General features: G+C 37.4%; 1 protein-coding gene across 2 annotated transcripts in view; it reads right to left on the minus strand.

Moving 5' to 3' along the window:
• Window positions 1–26389, minus strand: part of HSD17B4 (hydroxysteroid 17-beta dehydrogenase 4) — a 60778-nt gene that overhangs the window by 27110 nt on the left and 7279 nt on the right. For both annotated transcript variants that reach the window (XM_068666468.1, XM_068666469.1), the window contains exons 7-16: window positions 25769–25853; window positions 22910–23097; window positions 20613–20704; window positions 19986–20010; window positions 18177–18305; window positions 8406–8512; window positions 7490–7723; window positions 6960–7011; window positions 5544–5615; window positions 4055–4158 (exon numbers count right to left, since the gene is read on the minus strand). In XM_068666468.1, the coding sequence (XP_068522569.1) occupies window positions 4055–4158; window positions 5544–5615; window positions 6960–7011; window positions 7490–7723; window positions 8406–8512; window positions 18177–18305; window positions 19986–20010; window positions 20613–20704; window positions 22910–23097; window positions 25769–25853 (1088 nt within the window). The remainder of the gene's footprint in view (window positions 1–4054; window positions 4159–5543; window positions 5616–6959; window positions 7012–7489; window positions 7724–8405; window positions 8513–18176; window positions 18306–19985; window positions 20011–20612; window positions 20705–22909; window positions 23098–25768; window positions 25854–26389) is intronic.

A 26389-nucleotide genomic window follows, 5' to 3' on the forward strand; every position in this document is an offset into this window, starting at 1 on the left:
TTTCACTGCAAAAATCTTTTATCCATACCCATGCCAGAATCACTGGCAGAAACATACAAAGAAAAATAGCATTTGCCAAGTTGTTAGGGTTCATCCCGCCCCTTCTTCACGGACAAACAGGAAAAAAATAGCTTTCAAGATCACCTTTGCAGAGACTGAACCTGAAGCATCAGATCTAAGTTACACCTAGCTGATCAATTTACTTACTTTCCTTCCAAGCTATCTATAAAAGCTCAAGCCCCCCAAAATCAGTGGTCTCATTCGTGCTCTGGAACACAGATATGAAAGTGAAGCTTTTAATATAATATTCTAAAAAGCTCAATGGAATACAAAATAATTTATTACTTCACTTACAGACTACATCACTTTTGGCATTTTAACAGCTTACAGATTCATTTTTTTTTGCATTGCACTTTTTTTTTTACCTCTTTGCAATTACACGGTGCATATGAAGCTCAACCACATTGTAAGAAAGTTATTTGTCTGCTACCTGCAGCTTCATTGTTCGGTTTTGATTATATAAACTTTACCAGCTGACTGTCAGAGAATATCTTAGGTGATAATAAACACAAAGAATGCCATAATGAATTCAAATCTATTAAAGTAGCTGAAATCGTTTTTCCTCTCTTTCTGTAGTGTTTTCAAAAAAAAAAAAAAAAAAAGAAAGAAAGGAAACAAGCTATAAAACAAAAGCAATCAACTTGACTCTCACCTGCAGGAATTCTACTTAATCTTAACTTGTGTAAGCTCTTTCCCAAAGAAAAGAAAAATCATCAGAAACTGAGTACAGAGCAGTGTCACATCTAATAACAACAGAATCTTCCAATTTTATTAACAGCAAAGACATCTATTGGATAGAAGACTTGAAAACATCACTCCTGCATTTGTCCTTCAAAGATCCACAATGGATCTAGTGATTATTCAGCTTGATAACAAGAACACCACATAACATGCTTTCAGAACATAAACGGCTTCCCAATTTATCTCCAGTTTATTTAAAGAAATGGAACCTGAATTACTGAGCTATAAATCGGTTGAAACTAGCCAACAAATGAGTAATTAAGGAAACCACTGTCATTAGGGCAAGAACTCTAACTGAAGAAGAGAAACGTGACTTGCACAAGGTGTTGCTCAACACAGACCTCAATTTGCAAATTTCTTCTCCTTGGTTGGCAAGTGCAGTACATGTGCAAAGTGACAAAATCATATATTACACCACATGTCTAATCAGTTTCAGATTTCTTTTTGGCACAGGGGTACATGAAATGCTTTGGGCTTTGTTTTTTGTTCCCAAGAAGCTTTGCAAAGACAAACCAGAGGAATTTGTCATTTGAAACATGCAGAAAGGCCCTTGAATGTGCTATTCCTATCTTGTCTTAACTAGACAGTATTTATTTTCTTCTTTCAAAAGAGGGACTGTTACCTGAAACAGGCATTCTTTGTATTTTGAAATGTAAAATAATTTTTTAAGTAGCATTCTCAAACTTCACTGAATAGTGTGAACGAAGTTGCATTTGCCTTAAGTGCAAAACTTAAATAAAAAGTACCAAGGCGCTACTCTGGGCTCATTGATACCACCAGCACGAATTAACACCATTTCTTTTGGACCACTATTTTTACATGCACTATTATAAAAACAGAGAACAGAAGCATAAAGGGTTCCATCAAAGAATACTGCACATCATCTGGATGAATATTCTGTTCATCTGCTACACCACGCAGAAGCTTTTCCCATTTCTCTTTGGAGCATTATGCATTTCAAGATTTGAAAGTTTGAAGTTAAAATACTTTAGCCTAATTGATAGAGGTTATAAAGGTTAGATTATACAGATTAAAAGGTTACTTTATAAGGTTAACCTTCAGTTTATATAGCTATGCAGTATAGATTGTAGATTTTCATCCAAAAATCCCAAAGAACATCCCTCTTCTATGTCACAGATGTAACTAGGTAAAGATTATTGAAAATACTGAGCTTACAATAGCCTGTTGAACTGACTGTTGTTTATTGTAGTGCCTTAAGGCCCTAGTTCACAACAACATTCTGTCATAGCTGACACTATGCTTAAACACAGTATTCAGGGAAAAAACAGTTATGTGTCAGGTACCTGACTAGCGACATAATGGATTTGGACATGAATAGTGTGTGTTCATGTGGCATTGTTTGTCACTTGCTAACTCTCCTTCCAAATGCAAGAATTCCATTCCAGCAGAAGTGAGAAACAGTGATGATTACTTCTCTCTTTTCTTCTTCATGCTCTCCAAATCTCCTTCATGCAGAGGGATAGATTTATGAAGAGCTACACCTAGAGGTCTTTTCCAGAAACAGCATGTTCAAACCTAACACCAGTTTGAGTACTTGCTCCTCAGTTTTTTTGTTGTTTGTTTTGTTTTCTTTTTAATTAAAATGAGCTTTTCAATAGTGCAAAATCTTGCAGTATTAATACATGATCATACCTACTAGCACAAACTTAACATATGAAAAAAATACTTAATGAAACTTTATACTTCATATTAGTAATGATAAACTGATGAAGCACAGATTGTGTATTCCAAACTGGGTTTACAAGCACTGAAGCAGAAATAAAAGAGTGATCATAACAGCAAAGTTGAGGCAAGTTTAAAATCACAAAAACTGGAACAATCCAACAGCTCAGCAGCAGGCCTCTGGACTAAGTCTCTGAAATCTCAACCTCTTGTCACTCTGTCCTTGCTGCCTACGCTTAAATTTGACAAAAATTCTGCTCTTAAAGCTATGCATGAGAAGAAAAGCTCCCAGAATCTACTTGAAAGACTTAAAAGCCAATTCTCTGTTCTTGTTCTAATCTCAAAGGCCTCTACATTTTTTTCAGATCAAAAGTAAATTGAAAAAACAAAACCTTCTTCAGACTAGCTTTTAAAAAGAAATTTATAGTTTTCCTTATCAGTCTGTCTATGGAGAGTGTGGTTGAGAGTGATTAAATACATAGAATCAAAGCATGCAGTTTCTGTTGTTTGCAGAGCTTACATTTGGTCATCCTAAAAGCAAAAGTGAATATGACTCGTCAGTTGAACTGATCGTCCATCTGACTTACAGCAGAAGGAGTTTAAGGATTTTAGAACTGCCCAGACATGTTACTACATTCTTCTATCTCTGTGGAATTAACTGTGTCAAATTTAGCTACTTCATGTTGCAGACAGCTAGACTGTCAACTTCAAAAGGTCCTCTTCTAAAAGACCAAATACTAATAATCCTCTAGAGGAGCTTTGTGTCCACATCATACATTTCATGTGAATTTCAGTTTCACTGAAAGACTATTTTCTAATGCCGAGTCCACAGATTACTGCAGGTCATTTTAGACACTCTTAAATGACACTAAATGGCACCCTTGCCTGTGATGCAACAGTCTTCATGTAAGTCTTATTATTAAGGTATTGTAGAAAGAACTGGATGGTTACAGTGAAGCATACAGCTTTTGACAAATTTAGAGGGGTACATAATACAAAAATACCTGTTCTCAAAACCTCTTCTTTGCTTTTTGGTTGAGTCACTGCTAGAACAATCTAACTTAATTTAGATTCAAATCTAAATTAGAATCACCTATTACATAGTCTTTTAGGGTATTTTCTATCTGTAATTTCAAATATTTAAATGTAGGAATATTTGATCAGTAGCATGCTCAGCAACTCACTTTGCTCTCTTTTTTCAGGTCCGGACCAGTACCTTTTCTCACAGGTTCTTCAACAAAATGAGCTATTTAGATTCCAGTTTGTACTGCCCTCACTTTACTGTGAGTGTGATCAAACACTGGAACAGGCTTTCCAGAGAGGTGCCTGATGTTCCATGCCTGTTGGTCTTCAAAAGGATATCTGGATAATGCCCTCCATAATATGTTTTAATTTTGGTTTTGCCTGAAGTCCTCAAAGCAGTTGGACAGAATGATCTTTCAAAGTCTCTTCCAATAGAACTATTCTATTCTATACTGCTGAAATGGTAGTGTATCCTTCCTACTTGATATAGTATATATCCTTCTTTCAGCACCAACAATTTTTTCCCAGTATGAATGTTTGAATTTACCTTGGCCTTTTCTGATGTTCGTTTTCCACCAAACCCTCCAGCTCCAACAAAGAACAAGGAGAACTGGTTATAGCACACTAAATCGTTTCCACAATAGGTATTCACTGAAAGACAGGAAAAGAGAATGGTCATGTGCTGTCTCCTTTTTTCACATAGCTAGCATGTGATGGTACAAGAGAACAGTTTAGCTTCAGATATGCCAAAGACCATTTTAGCAAGTTAAGGGACAATAATTACAATTTCCAGTTATACTGCTGCAACTCATTTCTTGGCTAGTGAAAAAATGATCACGTTTTGAATAATACTATCATGAATTTTATCTATATGAAAGCATTGAAATTTAAAAAATGAGCTATCAAAATACTTTTTAAGTATTTAAGATGTTAAAAGCACAGTGCTGCAATTAGTATTTATTTCAGTGTTTGATATGGCATTAGCAATTTATTTAAATAGGATAGAATTGAGCCATAAACTATGATTTATTAGAAGCTATTAAGAAGCCTTCATGTGTAAAGCACACTACCATCTCTCAAAATGTAACACATTCTTCTAAGAAAAAAGCTCCAGAACAAGTTTATTTTAAGGTTATTTGTTCCAGAAGTTTAACTCCTTACACCGAATCATTGAAATTCAGCTTCCTATTTCCAGTTCATGCCTACTCCACTCCTTCACATTTTAGAGTGAAATTTATGGTATTGTTAACGTCCATTTCCAGTTCTGAAAACAATTTAAAGTCACTAACATTCTGTTCACAAAAATAGCTTGTGTGTCACAGAAAGACAGATAAAATTAATGTTAGCACAACACAAAGCAAAACACAATGAGAAAGAACATAAAATGTCTTTTTAAATGTTATATTAATATTTTATTATATTAATAATATTAATATTTTTTTAAATGTCATCTATAAACTGGAAGTATAAAAATACAAGAGGAATTAGAGATTCTTCTATTAGAGATTAGAATCTCTAATAGATTCCAATAGATTAGAATCTCTAATAGAAGAACAGACATTGCCCATTAATCTACTAATCTAATTTCTCAAGGTCCTTGGCATACCACACCTGAAGATACCAAAATTCAAAAAATGACAACTTACCAACTTCCAGAGATGTACTTAACTTGTATCCAAGAGAAAGAAAATAGGGTTTTGGTGGACAAATGCCCCCTAGCTAAAATTGCTACTTTCAGACCAGGCTAACTATTATTAATAAGAACTTTGTTCAGTTTGCACAGTGCACTATTCCACTTAACACAGGAAGAAATCAAATCTTCTCTGAAATCTTTTTCCAGTGTTTTTAATTTTAGTACCTTAACTGCCCAAGTACAATGACATTATACAGTTACAATTAACTCATTTCTCAGCTCTCAATAGAACTTAAAAAGGTGAAAGTCTTTACTGAAGAAAGGCTGGCAGATACTCTTACAGCTAGAAAATAAGCCTCTCAAATTTCATTTCATCCCCTAAGAAAATTATAAAATTTCTCACCATCTATTAGCAAGACTGCTCCCGAACCTTTGTCAAGTATATCAGCAATAGTTGAAACTGAAGTTAGTTGTCCTGTAAGGCAATAAGAACATGTACATATTTTAGAATCACTAAGTTTTGCTTCAAGAACTTTCACAGATCACTCTTGATACACTATTTTTATAGTAATAATTATCATAATGAAAGTCATAATAATCACAATCACCATGATAAAAAAAGTGGTAATATTTTCCAATCTTGATTGTTTGGTTATTTCTGTTTTTTTTTTTTTTCCTTAAATTTTGTAATTGTTCGTGTATGCAGAGCTAAACACAAACCATGCTTCAAACATGAATACATCACTTCACTAAGTCCAAAACAGATTCCACCACATATGGTTTGTCCACAGATTCAGAGTTTGTCCACAGTTGTTTCAGAGGGCTGAAACAACTACAGTTTTACAGAACAACAGCTCAACTCAGGTCCTGGGTCTGTACATTTATGAAGTTTGCCTTTAAAGAAACTATTGCTCTAGAAAGATGTTACCATATATACTTATATGGTCAGCCTATGGAATGGAAAAACAAACAGGTTTATGAGTACCGATAATCCATTAACAATTATCAGCCTTCTTTGAAATTAATAAAATTTTCACACACTTTATTTTGTTTCTATAAGATATGCTATTAATCCATTGCTTTTAAGATTTCTTTCCTTCTATAATCTGAAAAAAATCATTTCCGAAAACAACTAATGAGGAAACCCAGACACATGCATGTGTATCCTGAATGAATCTAATGAGCATCTCTCAAGTGCTGTAATCAGGGAAAACACAGCGATCTACAAAAGGTGCTTTTTAAAACAGTAACTAATACCTTAATTTTTACAGGAAGAAATCTAAGTGATTTTAGCCTCCTCATAAAGATGTTCATTACTCCCTTGCAGATATAGTTTAAATCTATTTCTCTTAGAGGCACAAGAATGAACCACAGCCAAAGAATTTTCTGGTAAACATCCCAAAAGTACCATGATACAACCTCAGAGAAAGAATTAAAATTTCTGCTAGTTGATACCAAATTTTACGTGTAATATACCTGCATGTTATGTATTTTCTTAATATTTGGCACATTTCTTTTCAGGCCAACTACAGTAAAACAAATGAACAAAAAAAATCATAGATACTTGCTTTTATTATTTCAGATTAGGCACAAGTTTACTAAACACACTATAGAACAGCACCCCTGAACCCCATAAACAGTGTTTCAGAATTCCTTCAATAATGCAACAGGTAGCCTCTCTTCTCCCTCACTCCTTGTAAAAAAAAAATGCAAAAAAAAAAATACAATTGGAAGCAGACCTTCCATATTTGCGCTTATGATGTGGCTACAAGAAGTGTTGTCATAGTGACAAGCAAATCAGCAATATAAAAGGACTGACCTGAGGTTGGTAATGGCTTATACAGTTCCAGATATTGCTCACCATGCAGCATCTATGTAGAGACAGGCAACACTATAACAACAATGTATTCAGTTGCCCCCCACTGTGCACAATCACAATGGCAAGGAAATATGCAGATATTTTAGTAAGTGTTCAGAATAAACAAAGAAACAAGAAGTGTGCAGGTTTTTTTGTTGTTTTGTTTGTTTGTTTTTTCCCTAATTTTACCTTGTATTTTCAAAGTATTTTCAAAGCAAGTACTTTCAAAGCAAGATTTAAGCTTTGGAGAGTTTAATAAAAACACAGTAGGCACAAACTACAATTTAACACAAAACTCGTAATTCATATTGTCTAACGCAGATATAGTTTGTATAAGTGAAATAAATAATTTCTTAGAATGCAATAATATAAACACCAAATTTTCCTTTTCTAAAATTGAGGGCACCTATTAATATTATAAATGTACTAATTAAAACAATTTTATAGTTACACAGAAGACAAACAAGATTAGATACTTAGCTCTTCCGTACCTTTGCAAGATCAATATTTAGTCCTGGAAGAGAAGGAATACCATCAAACATTGAAGTCTGAGCAGGAATTACTCCAAAAGTAGGTAAGCAGCAGAACTCTTCACTTCCTTCAAAGAGAAATTTCAGGTGATCTGGATCCTTAGTTGACATTCCCACACCAAGAGCATATAGAATAGGCTCTAAGTGAGTATATGTATACACCTTGGTAGTCAATTGCCGGCCAACGACGTTGGTCTGAAAATTACAGATTAGTGTAAAATAAAACTTCATAGTATTTGACACTGCACTTGCATTCTTTCTATAATTCTTATATCAAACAAAATTCACATTTGAACTTTTTTTTTAATAAGTATAGTCGCATGTAAACATGATGCATGAGAAATAAAAATACACTAACACGCTAGATTAAGGTTGCTTGTACTGCAACGAATATAGTAATGCATTATATCTTGATGCTAGGAATTTACTTCAAGAGTAAATGGTATAACTTAATATGTCTCTGCTCCCAGTAATGTGTAAGTTTTTCTGGAACAAACCATGAATGAAATAGTTAATACCATAATAAAATTGAAAGGAGGGAAAACTAGGAATATTTTAAAAAGGAGACAGAGCAAAAACACATTGCATGTGTTCTTTGCTTCCTCTTCTGAACAACACCTAGCTAAAAAGGTTTACAGAATTTACAAGCATTTGTATTCTACATTATTTGGTTTATTTAGTCTCAAGTTTTTCCATCAACAGTAAGAAAAATGAAGACTGAAGTCTGGGTAAGTTTTTTTATTTAGCTTCTTTTCTTCAGAGGTTACTACCTTTTTTTGGAGACAGCAAGCCAGAGTAGAAGTTAATCACCATCAGAACACGTGTCTATGCTGTTTTCAACTAGCTGTGAGTGTGTCTGTTAGACAGAGGTACTCACTGTATTAACAGATGAAGAGGCCACTGATCCAGAGCTTGTGGAATTCATGGATATGCTCCCTTGAGACTCTATCTGACTTAGAGCATCATTCAATACACTTATGGACTCTAGAAAGAGCAATTGAAAAATATTACTTGAAAACAGCTGTAAATAAGACACTCCAATTAGACAGAAAACAAACGTGCCAGCAAATGAGATACAGCTTCTCAATTTATTTTTAAGCACAGTAAGTAAACTTGTGCAAATTGAGCATAATGCTGCTTCCTTACAGACATCTAGGTAATAGCTGCTAAGTGGTCTCTGTAACTGTGTTGTGGTTTAACTTTGGCAGGCAGCTAAGTACCACACAGCTAGCTGCTTGTTCACTCCCCGAACAGTGGAACAGGAGAGAATCAGAAAGGTGAAGTGTAAGAATTCATGGGCTGAGATAAAGAGATAAAGTTCACTAGATGAAGCAAAACCTGCATGTGCAAGCAAGGCAAAAGAACTGATTAATTCACTGCTTCCCACTGGCAAGCAACCATTCAGCAATAGTTACTTGGGAAGAAAATGCCATCCATGTAACAACCTTCTCTCCTCCTCTCCCCCCAGTTTTTACTGCTGAGCACACCCTCATATGACATAGCACATCCCTTTGGCCATCCTTGGCCAGCTGTCCTGACTCTGTCCCCTCCCAGCTCCAGGTGCAACCCCAGCCACCTCGTTGGCAGGGCAACCAGAGAAGCAGAAAAATTTTTCTGTGCTACCACTACTCAACAAAAACTGATATATTTCTGTGTTATCACCACTGATTTCTTAAAACTCCAAAGCACAGCAACGCATCTGCCTTTATGACGAAAATTACCTCTGTCCCAACTAAGACCAGCACGACTTGCTCCATCAGCTCCAAGTAATCAACTAAGACATCTACTTAATTCCAGTGCCTGAAACACCACCACCATTCAGGCCAAGAGGAGTATGTCAGTAAATACTTTTGTTTTAACTCCCTGAACAACAGTATTAAGGAGAAGATATTGAGCACTGTTTTTTCAACTGCCTCAGCAGTGAGTATCTGAAAATTGGTACTGCTTCTCTTACCTTTAAAATTATTTGCTATACAAGTAACAAGCTACATCTCCAACTAGCTACTCTCTTTCCCAGAACACATTATACAGAAAAACCCACACACTCAAACTGAGGAACCAAGGATTGGACCTTCTGTAGGCCCAGGATTACAAAAAAGACGATGCATGGATGAGATACAGAATTCATTTCTGGTAAAGGCTGACCATCAAGAGTAGCTTGCTCCTCAAAGCTCGGTATGCTAAAATCAGTATTTAACATTCTTGTATTCGAAAGAAGTGGAGAGTCGGACAAGAAGTAGTAAGAAACACACACAGAAGTGCTTAAATCAGATGAACACAAAATCATTATTCAACTACCTTTACCTTGGAGCTGTTCTGAATTTCAAAACTCCTGAACCCGTATTGACTTGCACTGCCTCTCGGGTTAGCACCAAGTTGCTCTACTGTGTGGCACTCCCCAAAATACCCTGCTGGCTGAATATTCTCTTAAAGAATCTTGATTTTGTAAACAATTTCTTGCTTCCCAAACTCACTGCCAGAACTATAATAATGGTTTATTTGTAGCCCAAATCTCATGAACAAGAAGACCTACCTACCAAACAAACACAGTTGTCACCATCGCTGCTAAAGATAAATAAGTTTATGTAATGTGAAAGTGTGGAAAATAAGAGCTGTAGTTTATGAGAACCCTTTAACAAGGGTTCTCTTTTATCATTCATGAAACGAAGGAAAAGCAATAATGAGTTGCTGGGAGAAGCAACAGACTGTTTCTACCTTTCTTGCATAGGCAGAAGCAAGGCTTTCACATTGCTTTAAAATCTTCAAGGGAAAATACAGCTTTGATTCCCAAGTAAAACCAAATATCTCACCAACTTTTCAGGTCCACAATCCATTTCCATGCAGGAACACACATACCACTCTTGATGGTGAAATCTCAAAACAAGACTACCAACACGTATTACCCATGCAATGACATACATTAATACTAACAGTACTAGAGCAAATGGTAATTTAAACACGGTGTAGAATATTAAAATCTGTGGTTTTTTGGTTGATAAAAATTTTGGTTGCTAGTCGGCTGAATATGAGCCAGCAGTGTGCTCAGGTGGCCAAGAAGGCCAACGGCATCCTGGCTCGTATAAGAAGCAGTGTGGCCAGCAGGGCTAGGGAAGTGATTGTTCCCCTATACTTGGCTCTGGTGAGGCCGCACCTCAAGTACTGTGTTCAGTTTTGGGCCCCTCGCTACAAGAAGGACATCAAGGTGCTTGAGCGAGTCCAGAGAAGGGTGATGAAGCTGGTGAGGGGCCTGGAGAACAAGGCCTACGAGGAGCGGCTGAAGGAGCTGGGCTTGTTCAGCCTGGAGAAGAGGAGGCTCAGGGGCGACCTTATTGCTCTCTACAGATACCTTAAAGGAGGCTGTAGTGAGGTGGGGGTTGGTCTGTTCTCCCACGTGCCTGGTGACAGGACAATGGGGAATGGGTCAAAGTTGCAACAGGGGAGATTTAGGTTGGATATTAGGAAGATCTTCTTTACCAAAGGGTTGTCAGGCATTGGAATGGGCTGCCCAGGGAAGTGGTGGAGTCACCATCCCTGGAGGTCTTTAAAAGACATTTAGATGTAGAGCTTAGGGATATCGTTTAGTGGAGGACTTGGTAGTGTTAGGTCAGAGGTTGGACTCAATGATCTTGAAGGTCTCTTCCAACCTAGACAATTCTGTGATTCTGTGATCTCCTTTTCAAAGAGGAGAAAACTTATTTCTTCTAAAACGTACTACAATGAATGAATTCTCAATTGAGCAAATTCTCAGTTGGTCAAGTAGTCAGCGTCTGGGTAAACATTAAGGTGGTATGCTGGGGTTCACCTTTAACACCAAAGGCCCCATTAAAACCATTCTTTTATTTTATTTAAACTGTGCCTTATTGCTTTATTTGTAACCAGCAACAGTACTTGAACTGTGTCATACCAGAATCCTTTAGTTAGGTGTTTACTGAGTTTCAAGGTATATGTGGAAAAAAACATCTTTTAAGATTAATTGTTCTTTTAAGAACAATGGAGTTTGTCTTTAGAAATAAAGACATTAACAGCATGAGATACGTCTATAGCTCTAGGCCCAAGTTTTTTGAGAGTTATTGGGAGAAAATGTGTTATGCTTTATGTTTCAGAGAGGTACCAGTAGAAAGCGTATGTTATACTTAATGGCCGTTTTCATTCTTCAGTATCAAAAACTACCTTTAAGAAGATGCCCCCCTGGACTGCCTGAAAAATGTAAGCAAGCCAACAGAACGTCACAAAAAAACAGGCAGTAAAGTAAAGCTTGTTTGCCTTTTTTTTTTTTTTTTTTTTTAAGAGGGAGAGTACTTTTTTTTCCCCTGAATTACTATATTACATAACTTTTCCCATCAAGAAGCCCACCTATATTACTTTCATCTTTCAGAGACTGCTAGAGTAGCATGCAGTTGATGTGACTCATCATACTAATTCATTTCAGTCTTCATTGGCCTTCTGCTGCCTAAAATAATAAACTGGACTAGCACCTATAGCATTAGATTTACAGTGAAATTCTAGCAGTTGATCAGATATTGGTCGTTTGTGTTAGGCAGAGTTACACGAAAATCAGATTATTGCTTTAAGAAGTACAAAGGTTGTGATCAAGTACATTGTTATGAGCTAACAGCTTGCCAGAAAAGATTACAAACACAGATAAGTGTTGTTTGTACACTGTTAAGGATGTTTTCAGTAGTCTTCATTTTGTGTAGTGAAGTAAAAGAAGGAAGAAAGAAGCGCAGAGTAGTACATTAGCATGAAGTTTCAGTCAGCTACATGTGTGAGGATGTCTGAAATTGAAGTTTCACAAGTAGATAATGACAATTTTCACTTTTTAATATATGACTTGGCAAGCTGAGTATGGTCCTTTAAAGATTCAATAAATAGTATGACAGGAACACTTTTATCAAAAACAAAAAAGCGGGAAACCTTTTCATTAATATCACTATTTTTAACAAATTATTTTATTAGTTGTTATTCCACTACTGAACTCTGAAACCTTCAATGTCCACCACCACAGCATGACCTGCTCTTATAGAGCAAATGATTAGCAGACATCAGGAAAAGATTAACCTGAAGAGCAAAGGTTGAAAATTGTCATGGCAAAGCCTAGCTTTTTCCAGAAGCATTCCTCTCACTTTCTAATTAGGGTACACTGCCTATGAACCATAACCCTTAATTACAGAGGAATAAGAACCAATGTTTAAAATCTTTTCAAATGTGTATGATGGAAACAGAAGTTGAAGCTGGAATAGTTTCCTTCTTGTATGCAAAATACTTCTTTACATATACATCTAAAGATATACATACACATCAATGTGTTTTACATTCATTTGCTCTATACCAGAGAATGACCTTTGAAACTTGCAAAAAAGTCATCCAGCAAGAATATTCAAGCTGTTTTCTGCACCTACACAGCTTTTAAGACAATCAAAAATGGACATATACATGTACATAAAAGCAAGATACTAGATTTAACTGAAACTGGCTCATATTTTTATAATAGAGGTTGAAACTGAAAAAATGGGAGACCAAGAAATTGCCTCATACGGGTGGCAGAGAACACACAGATTCATTGCCACACCGTATTCAGTAACTTACCAACAGTCCTGGCTATCCAGGGAGGCCCCAGCTGACTGGAGGTTAGCTAATACGACATCAATCTACAAGAAGGGCAGAATGGAAGATCCGGGGAACAACAGGCCTGGCAGTCTGACCTTGGTATTAGGGAAGGTTATGGAGCAGATCATCTCGAATGTCATGATCCAGCATGCATGGGACAACCAAGTGATCAGATGCAACCAGCATGGGTTTATGGAAGGCAAGTCCTACTTGACTAACCTGATCTCCTTACATGACAAGATGACCCACTTATCAGATGAGAGAAAGACTGTGGATGTTGTTACCTGTGAAGTGTTTGATACTGTTTCCCACAGTATTGTCCTGGAGAATCTGGCTGCTCATGGCTTGGACAGGTGTAGAGTTTGCTGGGTGAAAAACAAGCTGTATGGTCAGGCCCAAAGAGCCCTAGTGAAGGGACTTCAATCCAGTTGGCAACTGGTCACCAGTGGCATAACCCAGCCTTCATTCTTAGAGACAGTTTTGTTTAACATTTTTATCAGTGATCAGGATGACAGGATTGAGTGCACCCTCAGTAAATCTGCAAGCAACACCAAGTTGGACAGGGGTGTTGATCTACTTGAGGGTAGGGAGGCTCTGCAGAGGGATCTGGGTAGGCTGGATTGATGGGACAAGTCCAGCCACGTGGCTTCCAACAAGGCTAAGTGCCAGGTCCTGCACTTGGGTCATAACAACCCCATACAGTGGTATAGGCTTGGGAAAGAGTGGGAAAGTTGCCCAGCAGAAAATGACCCGGAGGTGCTGGTTGACAGCCAGCTGAAAGTGAGCCAGCAGCGTGCCCATGCGATTAGAAAAGCCAAGGTCATCCTGGCCTGCACCAGAAGCAGCACAGCCAGCAGGACTAGCGACGCAACCATCCCCTTGTACACATTACTGGTGAGACCACACCTCTAATACTGTGTTCAATTTTGGGTCCCTCACTAAAAGAAGCACATTTAGTTGCTCAAGCATATACAGAAGACAATGAAGCTGGTGAAGAGACAAGAAAATGAGACATACGAGGAGTGGCTGAAAGAACTGAGGCTGTTCAGCCTGGAGAGTATGACACTTAAGGGGAGACCTCCCTCTCTACAAGTACCCACAAGGAGGCTGGACTCGTTTCTCAAGTGTCAAGTGATGGGATGTGAGGAAATAAGTTGCATAAGGGGAAGTTTAGTTTGAACATTTCAAAGATTTTCTTCATGGAGAGAATGGCCAAGCACTGGAACTTGCTGCCCAGGCAGGTGGTGGTGTCCTCATCCCTGAAGGTTTTTAAGAGGCACGGCTATAAAGGAGTATGGTTTAGTGACAGGACACATAGGTCAGGCTGATGGTTGGATTTGATGGTCTCGAAGGTCTTTCGCAACCTAGGTAATTGTATCATTCTATAATTCTGCGTGAACACAAGAGCACGTAGTGCTTTGTGGGGGCAAGGGCTACCAGATCTAGCTCTGTGAGAGGCAATAGAAGCGTAACACTGCACACTGTAACATGCAACTGTGACCGGCTGTACGTGACCACACATTCAGAAGCTTCTGCATCACATCTAATTCTGTCTTTCTGCTTATGCAGAGAGGTCCAGGACCTCTCAGTATCTCAAAACATGGAATCATGTTACCTTGACAAATTTGTCAGCGGGCTAGAGACAGCTGTAAATGACATTGATCAAACCTTCTATAGTACAAGCTAAGCCAGTAACATTTTGCAATTGTTGCTGCCTAAGAGTGTTGGTTGCAGTGGCTTGGCTGACTAACAGGAAGGTAGAAAGTCACTGTAACTTCATTCTGTGTCCTAATCTTAAAACTCAGATTATGCTCTGCTTATTTTCTTGAAAGACTTCTAGCTTGTTCTGAAATAGAAAATAAGCTAAAATGATTTCAGTATTAACATTAGTAAGAAAGTAACATAATCTAAATAAGGAAAAAGCCCTAACACAAGTTACTGCAGATTCACTGCTGCCTCCGAGGCAATGGCATTTTCATCTTGGGTTAAATAGATGTTTACCTTCCAATACTGGTAAAGAAAATGTGGGAGAATACATAACAGCAAAACTGTATCTTCAATTTCTTCAGCTTCCTAAGGCAAGACATCATGTAGGGATTGTGCAAGTAGTTGTATCTTTTGCTAGTTAACAAGACTATACCTGAAACTGTTTGGAAGTACAAAAGGAACTGCCAGAACTTCTCCAAGCACATAAAGTAATAAGCCTATAAAGTTTAAAGAACGGCTACAATGAACAAAGAAAGACACTTAAGGCATTAAAAGCAAAGTGCAAAGACAGGCATAGTCTGTTACTTCATGTCAACTTTTGGGGTAAGAGGAGGCAAGGACTACTGCACAATCAGCAACTGCTCTAGAAAAAGATATGGGTTAACTACCAAGGAAGTTCACTTTACTGTGCCCCCTATCATGAAAACTAAACAAAGACCTACTGAATCAAAAATGAACTGCTAACTTTACTGACAATTAGCTATTTCCGATTAGTTTTACAGAGTTCAAGCCCTGTAAAAATCACTTTCTGGTACACAAGCAAGAGCTTTGTGTTTTTTTAGCTTGACTCAATTTACATCCTGAGAGAACAAACTAAGCCTAGAAATTGAAGAAGGGCTTAAACTCAAAAAAGGTGGAAAAGGAAGTTCCTATTTTCACTTAAGCTGGTTTTAAGCAAAAAGAATCCAATCATTTTGCTTCTTAAAAGACCACTACTGTAACAGGAAGATGAGGCAGCATTTCCATTTAGCATTCAGTATTTGTATACCACCAGCAAAACACCCTTAGCTGAAATACACAACTAGGAACATGCTCTAGTTATACACCAAATGAGTGTTTTGCTAGAAAGTATTCTAGATGCATGATACATTACATGCTGAGCCTTTCATTTAGAATGACTTCACCTTTTGCTTGCAAAAAAAGAGAATTCTATGTTAAAAAAACAAATCCAAGTAATTTAAATATAGTTGGTGCAGATGTAGGAGACATTATCTTTGAAAACAAAACCAAAATACACAATGCTCCTAGTTTTTGCAAACTACAATAAATGAGATTGAAAGCACTCTTGCCAGCATGTCCGCATTATGAATCAAGATTAACATCTCTGATTATTCAATTTTAATAGTATATTACAGGCAAACACTTTATCTAATTAGTATTTTTTTCTTTATAATTACACATAATGGTTAGTACATGATTGCTTTTCCCAGCAAGTTACTTAAATTAATGAAATCTTCTGGGAGCATTTTAACTTGCAGATACTAGGTATTGTAGCATTCCATTTTTAAGGCAAGTACTCTAATTAGTTTCCCTAATTTAACACTTGAGTGCCATCAAGCAATAAAGTTGAAATATTGACAGTATGAAAAACTTTTTGTATAGAACTGAAAAATTAAATCTATTCAGACAATGTCTTCAACATTTTACTCAATCGTTCTGATAATTCTTATATACATGGAATTAACACAAATTATTTCATTTATCCTAGCATCATCTTTTGCTTGATGTCAGTGAAATGACAATGTTGTATTTAGTCTAACTTCGTAACAAAACATAAGCTAATGCATGTACACTGCATGGAAGACTCAGACTAACAATGTAAGAAAATTGTAAGAAAATGCAGAAACCTGTTATGTTGTACTGTAAGCATGACTACTTCAGGAGTCCAAATTCTCAGTCTTTTTTTTTTTTTAAAAATCTCCAGATAGCATCAAGAGGAAGATACTATCATATACAGTGCTTAAGCTGAAGCAAAAGAAATTCCCACCTACAACTGTTTCTCTACAACATTTGTTTTTGCCTGCAACTAATAAAAATTATATATTATATGTGACAGGTTGGAGAACAGATCAGACGATATAAAGCTGGAATTACATTTTTTTTTAAGATACCATTCCACAGAGGGAAGAACATTTATAAACTCAAATACATTTGGAAATGAGACTTCTGCAACGGAAGATCAGTGAAAACAATCAGCAAGTTGACAATGAACTAATATATTGCTGGTTACAGTCCTCCACCAAGATCCAAGATAAAGGACAGTCTGCTACTCTGGTTTTGTTTCAGGCAGATAGAAAACATATCCCTAAAGTTTTAATATAATCCGTTAGCAGATTTTAAGACCAACATCTTAAACATCTACTGAGCTTCTTAGCAATCTAAAAATCTCTGAAATTCAATTGGCATTGTAGGGGAAGAAAGAGGTATCTGTATGTACATGTATACACTGTCATTTCCTAATTTGACAAATACTCAAATTATTGGCCTAAATAACCACATTTATAAAAAAAATCAGGGATCCTAAGCACATGTAACATATTAATGAACAGTAAAGGTAACTAACATCTTGAGAAGTCTCAGTAAGCAGTCATAGAAAAAATAAACCATACAAACTAAACTATGGCAACTATTTACTAGAGACAGGCCAGACAGACAAGAAAGACAAAGAAAGCTTGGAATATGAAAGGGAAGCAAGTATGATATCAGGAAAGATCAGTGTCATTTTGGAAAAAAAAAGAAAAAAAAAGAAACTACAAGGAACAATGTAAGGAAAGAAAGAAAGCATTCAAAGACACAGTCATCTTGGTCACTAGCAAAGGGGTTGATGTTGTCCAAAAAGGTGCTTTGCTGTTGATACCAAATGACTTCTTAACCAGAAGAACTTTTTCGTATGGAAAAGGCTAACACAAACCAAGATTTCAGGACTGAAAAGCATGTATAACCTCTCTATTATGCTGCTATTACCTGTATTTGTGTCTAATCAAACAACACACTGCCTGTAATCTGGCTGCAGTACACCAAGTGACAGTAACGTCACCTTGTTAGAAAACTGACTCTTAAGATGGCTGTCTTAATTCTACAGATAAAAACACCTAAGTTGCCTTTAAAAGATCTAACTGAACTGAAATTGTAAATGATTGACACATTTACAAAAGAACTAAATGGTTCTGTAGACTATTTATTCGAAGTAAAGTTTTTGCAAGTGTCTGTTAAGAAAATGTTCTCTTCAAAGTTCTCTTGCCCTGACTTTCTACATTATTACAGTCTGGTTTACCTTGGATACTTCTGGGTTTGCTGGCGTTATCAAAGTCACAGACTTTCTCCCACTTATCTCTCACTGCTTCAGGAGTCATTGGCTGATCCTTTCCTCTGACAATAGCACCCAAGGATCGCTCCCAGCGCACTAATTAAGAGAACAGAAATGGGAGACATTAAACAGAGTTCAAGCTGTCTGTCACAGCAAGAAACAAACAAAAAGAACATGTAATTTCTTTGGAGCACTTTTCATCTAGGCCACTACTTTCAAGACTGTGTTAAGAGAGGAAAGGTTAAATGCACTCCAATCTAACCTACCAGTATAACATAGAGCTGGACTAAAAGGACTCACTGGTTTTCACTAGCATTTAGAACAGTAATAGCATTGATTGTAAATTTCATTAAAGCCAACAACAGACTGCTTTTTACAGATGCTATTACGTCAGTTTTCAGATTCTGTCTAGTGAAATGCTGTAGCTAGTATGTACCTACAGGCATTCTTTTCTGATATGATTTTGGCTACTGCTAGTTAGGGATCTTCTGAAAACCTTGGAAAACTATATGGAAAATGTGAAAAAGATTTGTTTTCTATGTTAGAATGTTTATACCAGTAGTCAGCATCTCTAAATGGTCCCTGCAGTCATATTTCAATACTGCCATTTGAGAGAAACCGTTAAAGCTAACATGAAATCAGCTCTGGGAGGATACAGGTTCCCGAGGCTGCAATTAATCCTTAAACTGTCATGTTGTTTTTGCTTTTAGTTATCAATAGACAATGAATAAACCTCATTAGCAACCTGCTTTCATTTTAGGGACAGAAACAGGAGCCATTATTATGATAAAGAATGGTATTTACTTTTGACCAGGGATATGAGGAGAAGCCAGAGACTTTCAGCTGCATCAAAAGTCAGCTCCTTGTGGAGAACAGCAAGAGGTTTGCTGCCCCAATTTTTTCAATCTATTTAACACAGAAAAAGCTATTCCACTGCCATAAAAACATCTACAGTTAGTGAGAAATTCACAAAATCCACTTTTTTGTTCATTTTTCTTCTTCCCCCAAGTGGACAAAACACATTTTGAAAAAAGGATAAAGCACTTTTTGAATTAAATGGCCCTTCCAACTCACGATATTCATGTACACTGAAAAATCTCTTAACAGTTTAGGAAAATAATGTCAGTATTAGGGTCAACAAATGTCTTTAGGAAAGACATTTCACACACTGAATGAAGTTTTCCACCTGGTAAGCACTCAGCACTATCTGTGAATTTTCTTTACTTGCATATTTAAGCTAGTTACTGGAGTCACTCAATATTTACCTGGCATAGCTACCAGTTATTAGAAGACAAATCACTTCCAACTGTTAATGTGTATCACTAGCATTTTTACAACAGTATAAACACAGCTGAAAAACATCTAAGACACAGCCTGTTTGCCAGTATGTGCTACATTTATACCATGAAAAATGGAAAGAATTGAGAAGAGGCAAAAACGTACACTTCGGACCGCCCCCCCCCCCAAAAAAAAAAAATCTCAACTGCAGCTATAGCCTTTGATCCGAGAATTAAAGACTAGTCAGGCACATTTCCAATTACTACTAATCAGCTCAAATCATAACAGAACACCTTCTTAAGCTACCAGCTTCCTCCATGCATAGCAAAATTTGTAACTTGTATTTAAAATAAGCAATTCCCCGAGAATGCTACATCTTTGCTTATTTTCTGTGCCTAAATTAAAATGTCTTAAGCAGAGGTTAACTGCAAAGTCTGCATACTTTTGCTTGCTGTCAATTCAGAAAACAAAATCCATCTTGCAATAAAATGTACTTACATTTTCCAATCCATCCAGCTCCCACCTGTTAAGAAGAAGAAAAATCATCCACTTACCATATAACTACGCAAACTTTTCATGAGGCAAGAAAACAAAAGTATACTTCAGAACAAAATCAGCATAATAAAAATTTCTGAACTGCCACTAACTGAATGTTAATAATGGAATGTGAGCAACAAAATTTTAAGAACATGACAACATCTTCCACCCAATTTATGAGCTAGCAATATGACAGAAGTACCTGTGTGTTTCATTAATTATTCATCCTTCCTGCAAGTTGATTTCTGTGTTTGAATGATTTATAAAAACACAAATTTCCTTTCGAAGTTGTTGCTTTGGTATGTTTTCAAACATATAAGGTTACAGTAACAATTGTAGCGATCAATCAGTATATCTGAGCTCACACCAGAATTTGATAACTTTGCTGTTATCTGACTTACCTGTCATAAACAGCACCACAAGGTGAATGCTTCTATCTGTGCTTTGAGTATGTGTTTTTTCCCATGTTAATTCAGTTTCAGCAAAAAAAGGTTAAGACTGCAGAGGCTAAAGCAAATATCAGTTTGCAGCTGGGACAGAGAAAGAGATGGGTGGCAGGAAGGAGCAGAAAAAAGAACGAAAAATTACCTCAAACAGACTGCCATTCTCCATACAGCTCTCGTGACAAAGCCAAAGAACTAATGGAGCAACATACTCTGGTTTGAAAGCATCGATCAGATCTGGAATAAATTTGAGGGGGAAAATCATAAATTAGAAATACAGTATGTTTTCATCAAACCTTGCTATATTTCCATCTTGCTGGCAACCTAAAACAAGGGCAAGCCAGACAGAAAAAAGCTTCACGGAGACTTATCTGAGCAATTTCCCTTTCAATTTGTTATGGAGTTATAAATAAGAGAATGTGAAAAGAATTGCAGCTGCTGATCTGAGAAACATCACGTTTGTAAATGTCAAGGTTTCTAAGGGATATACTGGGAATTATAAGCCCCACTAAATTTATGTATCAATTGATTTCTTTGGATTTACATGGTTATGTGGCATGGAAGAAAATCTTAAAATGGAGAAATTGTCATGGACCAAAATTTGTTGTCTAGGCAGCTCTTAGCATGCATTCTACCCACTTTCTGAAAAGCATAATCGAATTTGTTTAGCTTCCTTTTTCAGCTTACAGAATACTTTTCTTTCAAAAGTAATAGATACATAACTGTAGCTGAGCTACAGGTCAGCTAGTGTTTTCAAATACACTCTCAGAGATAAGAGCTGGAAAAGTTTGGCATTACCCACACTTCCTTAACAGCAAAGGTGAAGTAACAGAAGTTTATTTTTTGAAGTTCTACAAAGGTAACAGGAAACAGAACTCTATTTAATATTATGATTTTTAAGTACATAACAAAAGCTGTGAGGTTTTCTAAAGTACCGCATTTCATGCCATGCACCGGTTAGTGTCAGAAGTTAACACTAAGTGCCATCACTAATGCTATTAATCCACTATTAAATACAGAATTAGGTGGTAAAAGTTTTTTTTTTTTAAAAAGGAAAAAGATGCAAACTTTTGTACAACTCTAGCAAGAACAAAACTAAATACACTAAGTTGAACATACACAACTGTTGTAATACTACAGCATAGTTGCTTGCAGACATTTAAGAATGGATGACAGGGAAGTACTAACTAAGCTTCCAAGGATAATTTTACAAGACATATGAAAATATTTTTGAAGCACTGGAGTCTAAAACTCTCAAGAGCATTCAAAAAACAGGATAGGGAGAGAGGGAGCCAGGTATGGAGTAAGCAATCAGAGCTGCAGTCATCTTATGGGACCTAATATCATTCGTCTTAAAATGACTGAGAAAGCAAATTAGGAGACAGTTTTATCACTTTACGTAAAAAGTCTTCGGAGAATTCCAGCTAGTGAACACCTCTTTAAACTTCAAGAGCTCTGGGCTGTAAGCTCACATATGTGACACTTAGGTAAGTGCAATAAATCCATGGCACTGACAACCTATCGAGACACCAGATTTTCTGATCACTTGGACTATTTAGACCTAAAGCCTGATGCTTTACATAGGACTTAACTAGTGAAACAAAACCATGTATTCAACCTACGTATAACTATACAAAATATATTACTCTTGGCTATACTCTATGTCAGTCTGAAAAATGTAATGATTCTGCTAGCTTTGAACTTTCCCTGTCATTAGGCAAAAGAAGTAGGGCTGGGGGATGAAATAAGCTGACTAGAAGACTTTCTGAAAGCAATTTCTTTTTACAGAGTTTTCTTGCTTTGACTGCTTTTTGTTTCTCTGGTCATTTGCCAAAGAAATTAGTCACTCTATCCTAAATTTATACTTTAAACACAGCTGAATCTCATAACATACTAGTCAGTATACACATATAGTGACTTCTCAGTGCAACGCTCTATTAAAACTTGTTCAAGTACTCAAAGATACTCAAGTACTCAAAGCTGTGCAATACAGAAAAACATACTAGGTAACTCTGCTCATTATTGCATGCTGCTGATCATGGAACAAAGGAGTACACACACAACATGTTGTGTAAAAATGGTATTTGTAAATCAGACAATACTGGAAGTGCAGACACCCTATGCACATACATCATTCTACATCTAACAAAAACAAACAAGCCTTTTCACTACATCAGGGAGGATCTTGGAAGAGACTGTCATTAAAATGCCTTGCTACATGAAATTGCGTTTGCAAATTATAAAAATTGCTTCATATCTTATAGCAGAAAATAAGGATTCCTTAAAACAACCGATCAGTTGACAATCCAAAGACCAAAAGACAGTAAAATAATGAATTAGCAGTTTCTCAAGTGCAAAAGATTTGCATTTGCTAATAAGAAACTTAGCTGTTCTTCAATCCACTGAAAAAATGTCTGAACACATACACCTTAAATATTTCACCTTGTGGCATGACAGTCTGGGTCAGTCTGGATCCAGCAGTAGGAGCAATGGTGTTGCAGTGGATGTTGTACTTCCGGCCTTCAATTGCAATTGTGTTTGAAAGACCCAAAAGGCCAAGTTTTGCAGCACTGTAGTTGGCCTGACCAAAGTTTCCATAAATTCCAGCAGCTGAGGAAGTCATAATTATCCTTAAGGGAAAAGAAAGAGAAGTTACATGACTTCAAGTTGTTTAATTCTTCACAACAGTACTTTCCAGCTTTGGCATTTTATTTTCTGTATTCTACCAAAGTGTGGAAATAGGAATCAAAGCACTTTTTTTGGTAACAATCAGATGTCCTTTTAGTGTCTGACTGATGCAAAACACTGGACAAATCTTTAGGAGTTGTCATAGCAGAAAAAAACTGTGTGCCTGAGTTATACTGTGAAACAAGAATATACACTTGTGACAAAATTACGGCGTAGAAGAACGTATTTTCTTTTCCTGCTCTAACTGCACTTCAAATGGCGATATTAATAACAAATGACTTCAGCAGTCAGAAAAACTGACTTTATTGAAAATGGCTTCACCTTTTTATCTACCTTGTAACATACGGAAAAGCATTCTTACTGAATTCACAGAAAACTTCAAAGAATCCTAATGTGCATTAAATAAGCAAAAGAAGAAGTTCACCAAGTCTTGCCCTTTGCTGTTCCCTAACATTATGGCTGTGGAGATGACTGAACTGTTCACAAGACAGATCTGAAGTCACTGACGTTTATAGCTGTTCTGAGGCAAGATAACACTGTGCTGCATGTCTTCTTATAAAACAGAACTCAAAAGAAAAAAGAGTGTCTACACCTTCACATTTAAAAGAAGCCTTATCAGAATCACTTTGAATCTACTACAAGCCCATTGCATATCTAGGATCAAAATCTATTTCATCTTTTATTTTCACTTGCCTCACTGGCAACAACCCACTGTTCTTAATCTAATAAAGAGATATGTCTCCAGTGCTGGCTCAATATCACCAAGACATAAAAAGTTACATATACCAAACAGGCATTTTGCAGATGGCACACATCTATACATAAACCGCAGAAGTACAAACTACCACTGTTACCTGAGCAAATACCTAAAAGGAGCCCAGAGAAGCACATCCTAAATGGCTGCAACTCCTAGACTTTCCCCAGGTATTCTGCATGCTGATCTCTTCCCTCACCATTCTACTTTAGTTCCCTGGAATGAGAACGAATGCTAGTTTGGTCACAGAATGATAAAGAAATTAATATAGCTTTTGGCATGTGGGCACTGCCATTAAGATTAACATAATCCCATCACTGTTTTGATAAATGCAACAAAAACAGAAAAAGTAAAGATCTGAAGTCACTTCACCCTTTCCGCTAACATACAGAAACAAACTTAGCATGTACAGTCAAAGAATCATAAAGGTTGGGAAAGACCTCAAAGATCATCTGGTCCAACCATGCCCCTACCACCAATATCACCCACTAAACCATGTCCCTAAGCACCACGTCCAGCCTTTCCTTGAACACCCCCAGGGATGATTATGCCAACACCTCCCTGGGCAACCCGTCACAATGCCTGACTGCTCTTTCTGAGAAGAAATGTCTCCTCATTTCCAACCTAAACCTCCCCGGCACAACTTGAGGCCATTCCCTCTAGTCCTATCATTAGTTACCTGTGAGAAGAAGCCGAACCCCAGGTCCCCACAACTTCCTTTCAGGCAGTTGCAGAGAGCAATGAGGTCTCCCCTGAGCCTCCTCTTCTCCAGACTAAACAACCCCAGATCCCTCAGCCACTCCCCGTAGGACTTGTGCTCCAGGTCCTTCACCATCTTTGTAGCCCTTCTCTGGACATGTTCCAGGGCCTTCATGTCCTTTTGGGCCATGTGGAGGGCCCAAAACTGAACACAGGACTCGAGGTGCAGCCTCACCAGAGCAGAGCAGAGTACAGAGGGACAATCACTGCCCTGGTGCTGCTGGCTGCACTGTTCCTGATACAAGCCAGGATGCCATCGGCCTTTTTGGCCACTTGGGCAAGCATCGACCAACACTCCCAGGTCCCTTCTCTCTTCACAGCTTTTGAGCCACTCTGCCGCAAGCCTGTAGTGCTGGTTGGGGTTGTTGTGCCCCAAGTGCAGGACCCGGCACTTAGCCATGTTGAACCTCATCCCATTGGCCTCTGCCAACTGACCCAACCTGTCCAGGTCCCTCTGCAAGGTCTTGCTACCCTGCGGCAGATCAACACATCCCCCCACCTTGATGTTGTCTGCAAACTTACTGAGGGTACACTCAATTCCCCCATCCAAGTCATCAACAAAGACGTTAACAAGGATGGGCCCCAACACTGACCCCTGGGGAACACCACTGCTGACTGGTCACCAGCTGGATTCCACTCTGTTCACCACCACTCTCTGGGCCTGGCAACATGCCACGACTTCTAAGTCAAATACCTTTGCCCAAAGGGAAATAAAAAAAAAAACAAGCCCTTAAGACCCACAAGCAGAAGTGTATGCACCTGTAATCTGTATAAAGAGCAGGAGAAGAACCTCTCAGACTTGCAGTAACAGGCATGTAAGACACATTTCTAGTGAGTAACAATGAAATTAAGTGTTATTTTTATAACCCTACAGCTCCTGATTTCACCATCTACGTGGACATAACCTGTAAAGGTGGATGGGGCAGGAGGACAGAACTGAAAGTGCTGACACATGTGGACTGATTTTTGTTTAACCCCAGTGACCCTGAAAGAAAAGGATGCAAAACTCCTTTTTTAATGTAAAGACATGCATCAGACTGCTACATCTTACTGAAAAAAAAAAAAAAAAAAGAAAAAAAAAATGACATTTAAATTTTTACCTGCCAAACTTCTGATTTTTCATATGATTCCACGCAGCTCGGGTGACAAGGAAGGATCCCCTCAAATGAATTCTATGAATTATATCTAGGAACAAGTTAATTGTAATTTAATATACCCAGGATTTTGTCTGCACATTTGAAATACAACATTTGTTTCTTCTTGACAAAAACCGCACTCTCTTCACATTCTGAAACTGCGACTAGAAAGGCTAGTTTTGTTTTCTTTTTTAAAGACCATTTTGAAGTGTTTGTCTGAACACACACTGACCACCCCTTCCTCCTCTTGGGATGGAGATCTGTAATAGAATTTACAAGCATCCAAAATTCCTGCCCTTGAACAGAGTCAAGAGAGGCCTACAAAAGCTACGCCCTTTTTAAAGAAGACTACTCTACTAGTTTATCCGCACCTACCAACTCACTGGAGGTTGCCCGTGCTCTCTTCTGTCTCTTGGCACGTGAGTTTTCTTTCCTCTGTTTTTAGTTCTGGGTCTTTCAACCCTGTTTAGCATTCAGTCAGTGCTGGTGCTAGGAATGCATTCTGTTCACAAAAACTGTACTGTGTTTCTCACATGGCTCTTTTTTCTATTTCACTCAGCAACTAGAAGGGCAACTAGGGCCTTT

This window comes from Anas acuta, chromosome Z, assembly GCF_963932015.1.
Source record: "Anas acuta chromosome Z, bAnaAcu1.1, whole genome shotgun sequence".
Lineage (NCBI taxonomy): Eukaryota > Metazoa > Chordata > Aves > Anseriformes > Anatidae > Anas > Anas acuta.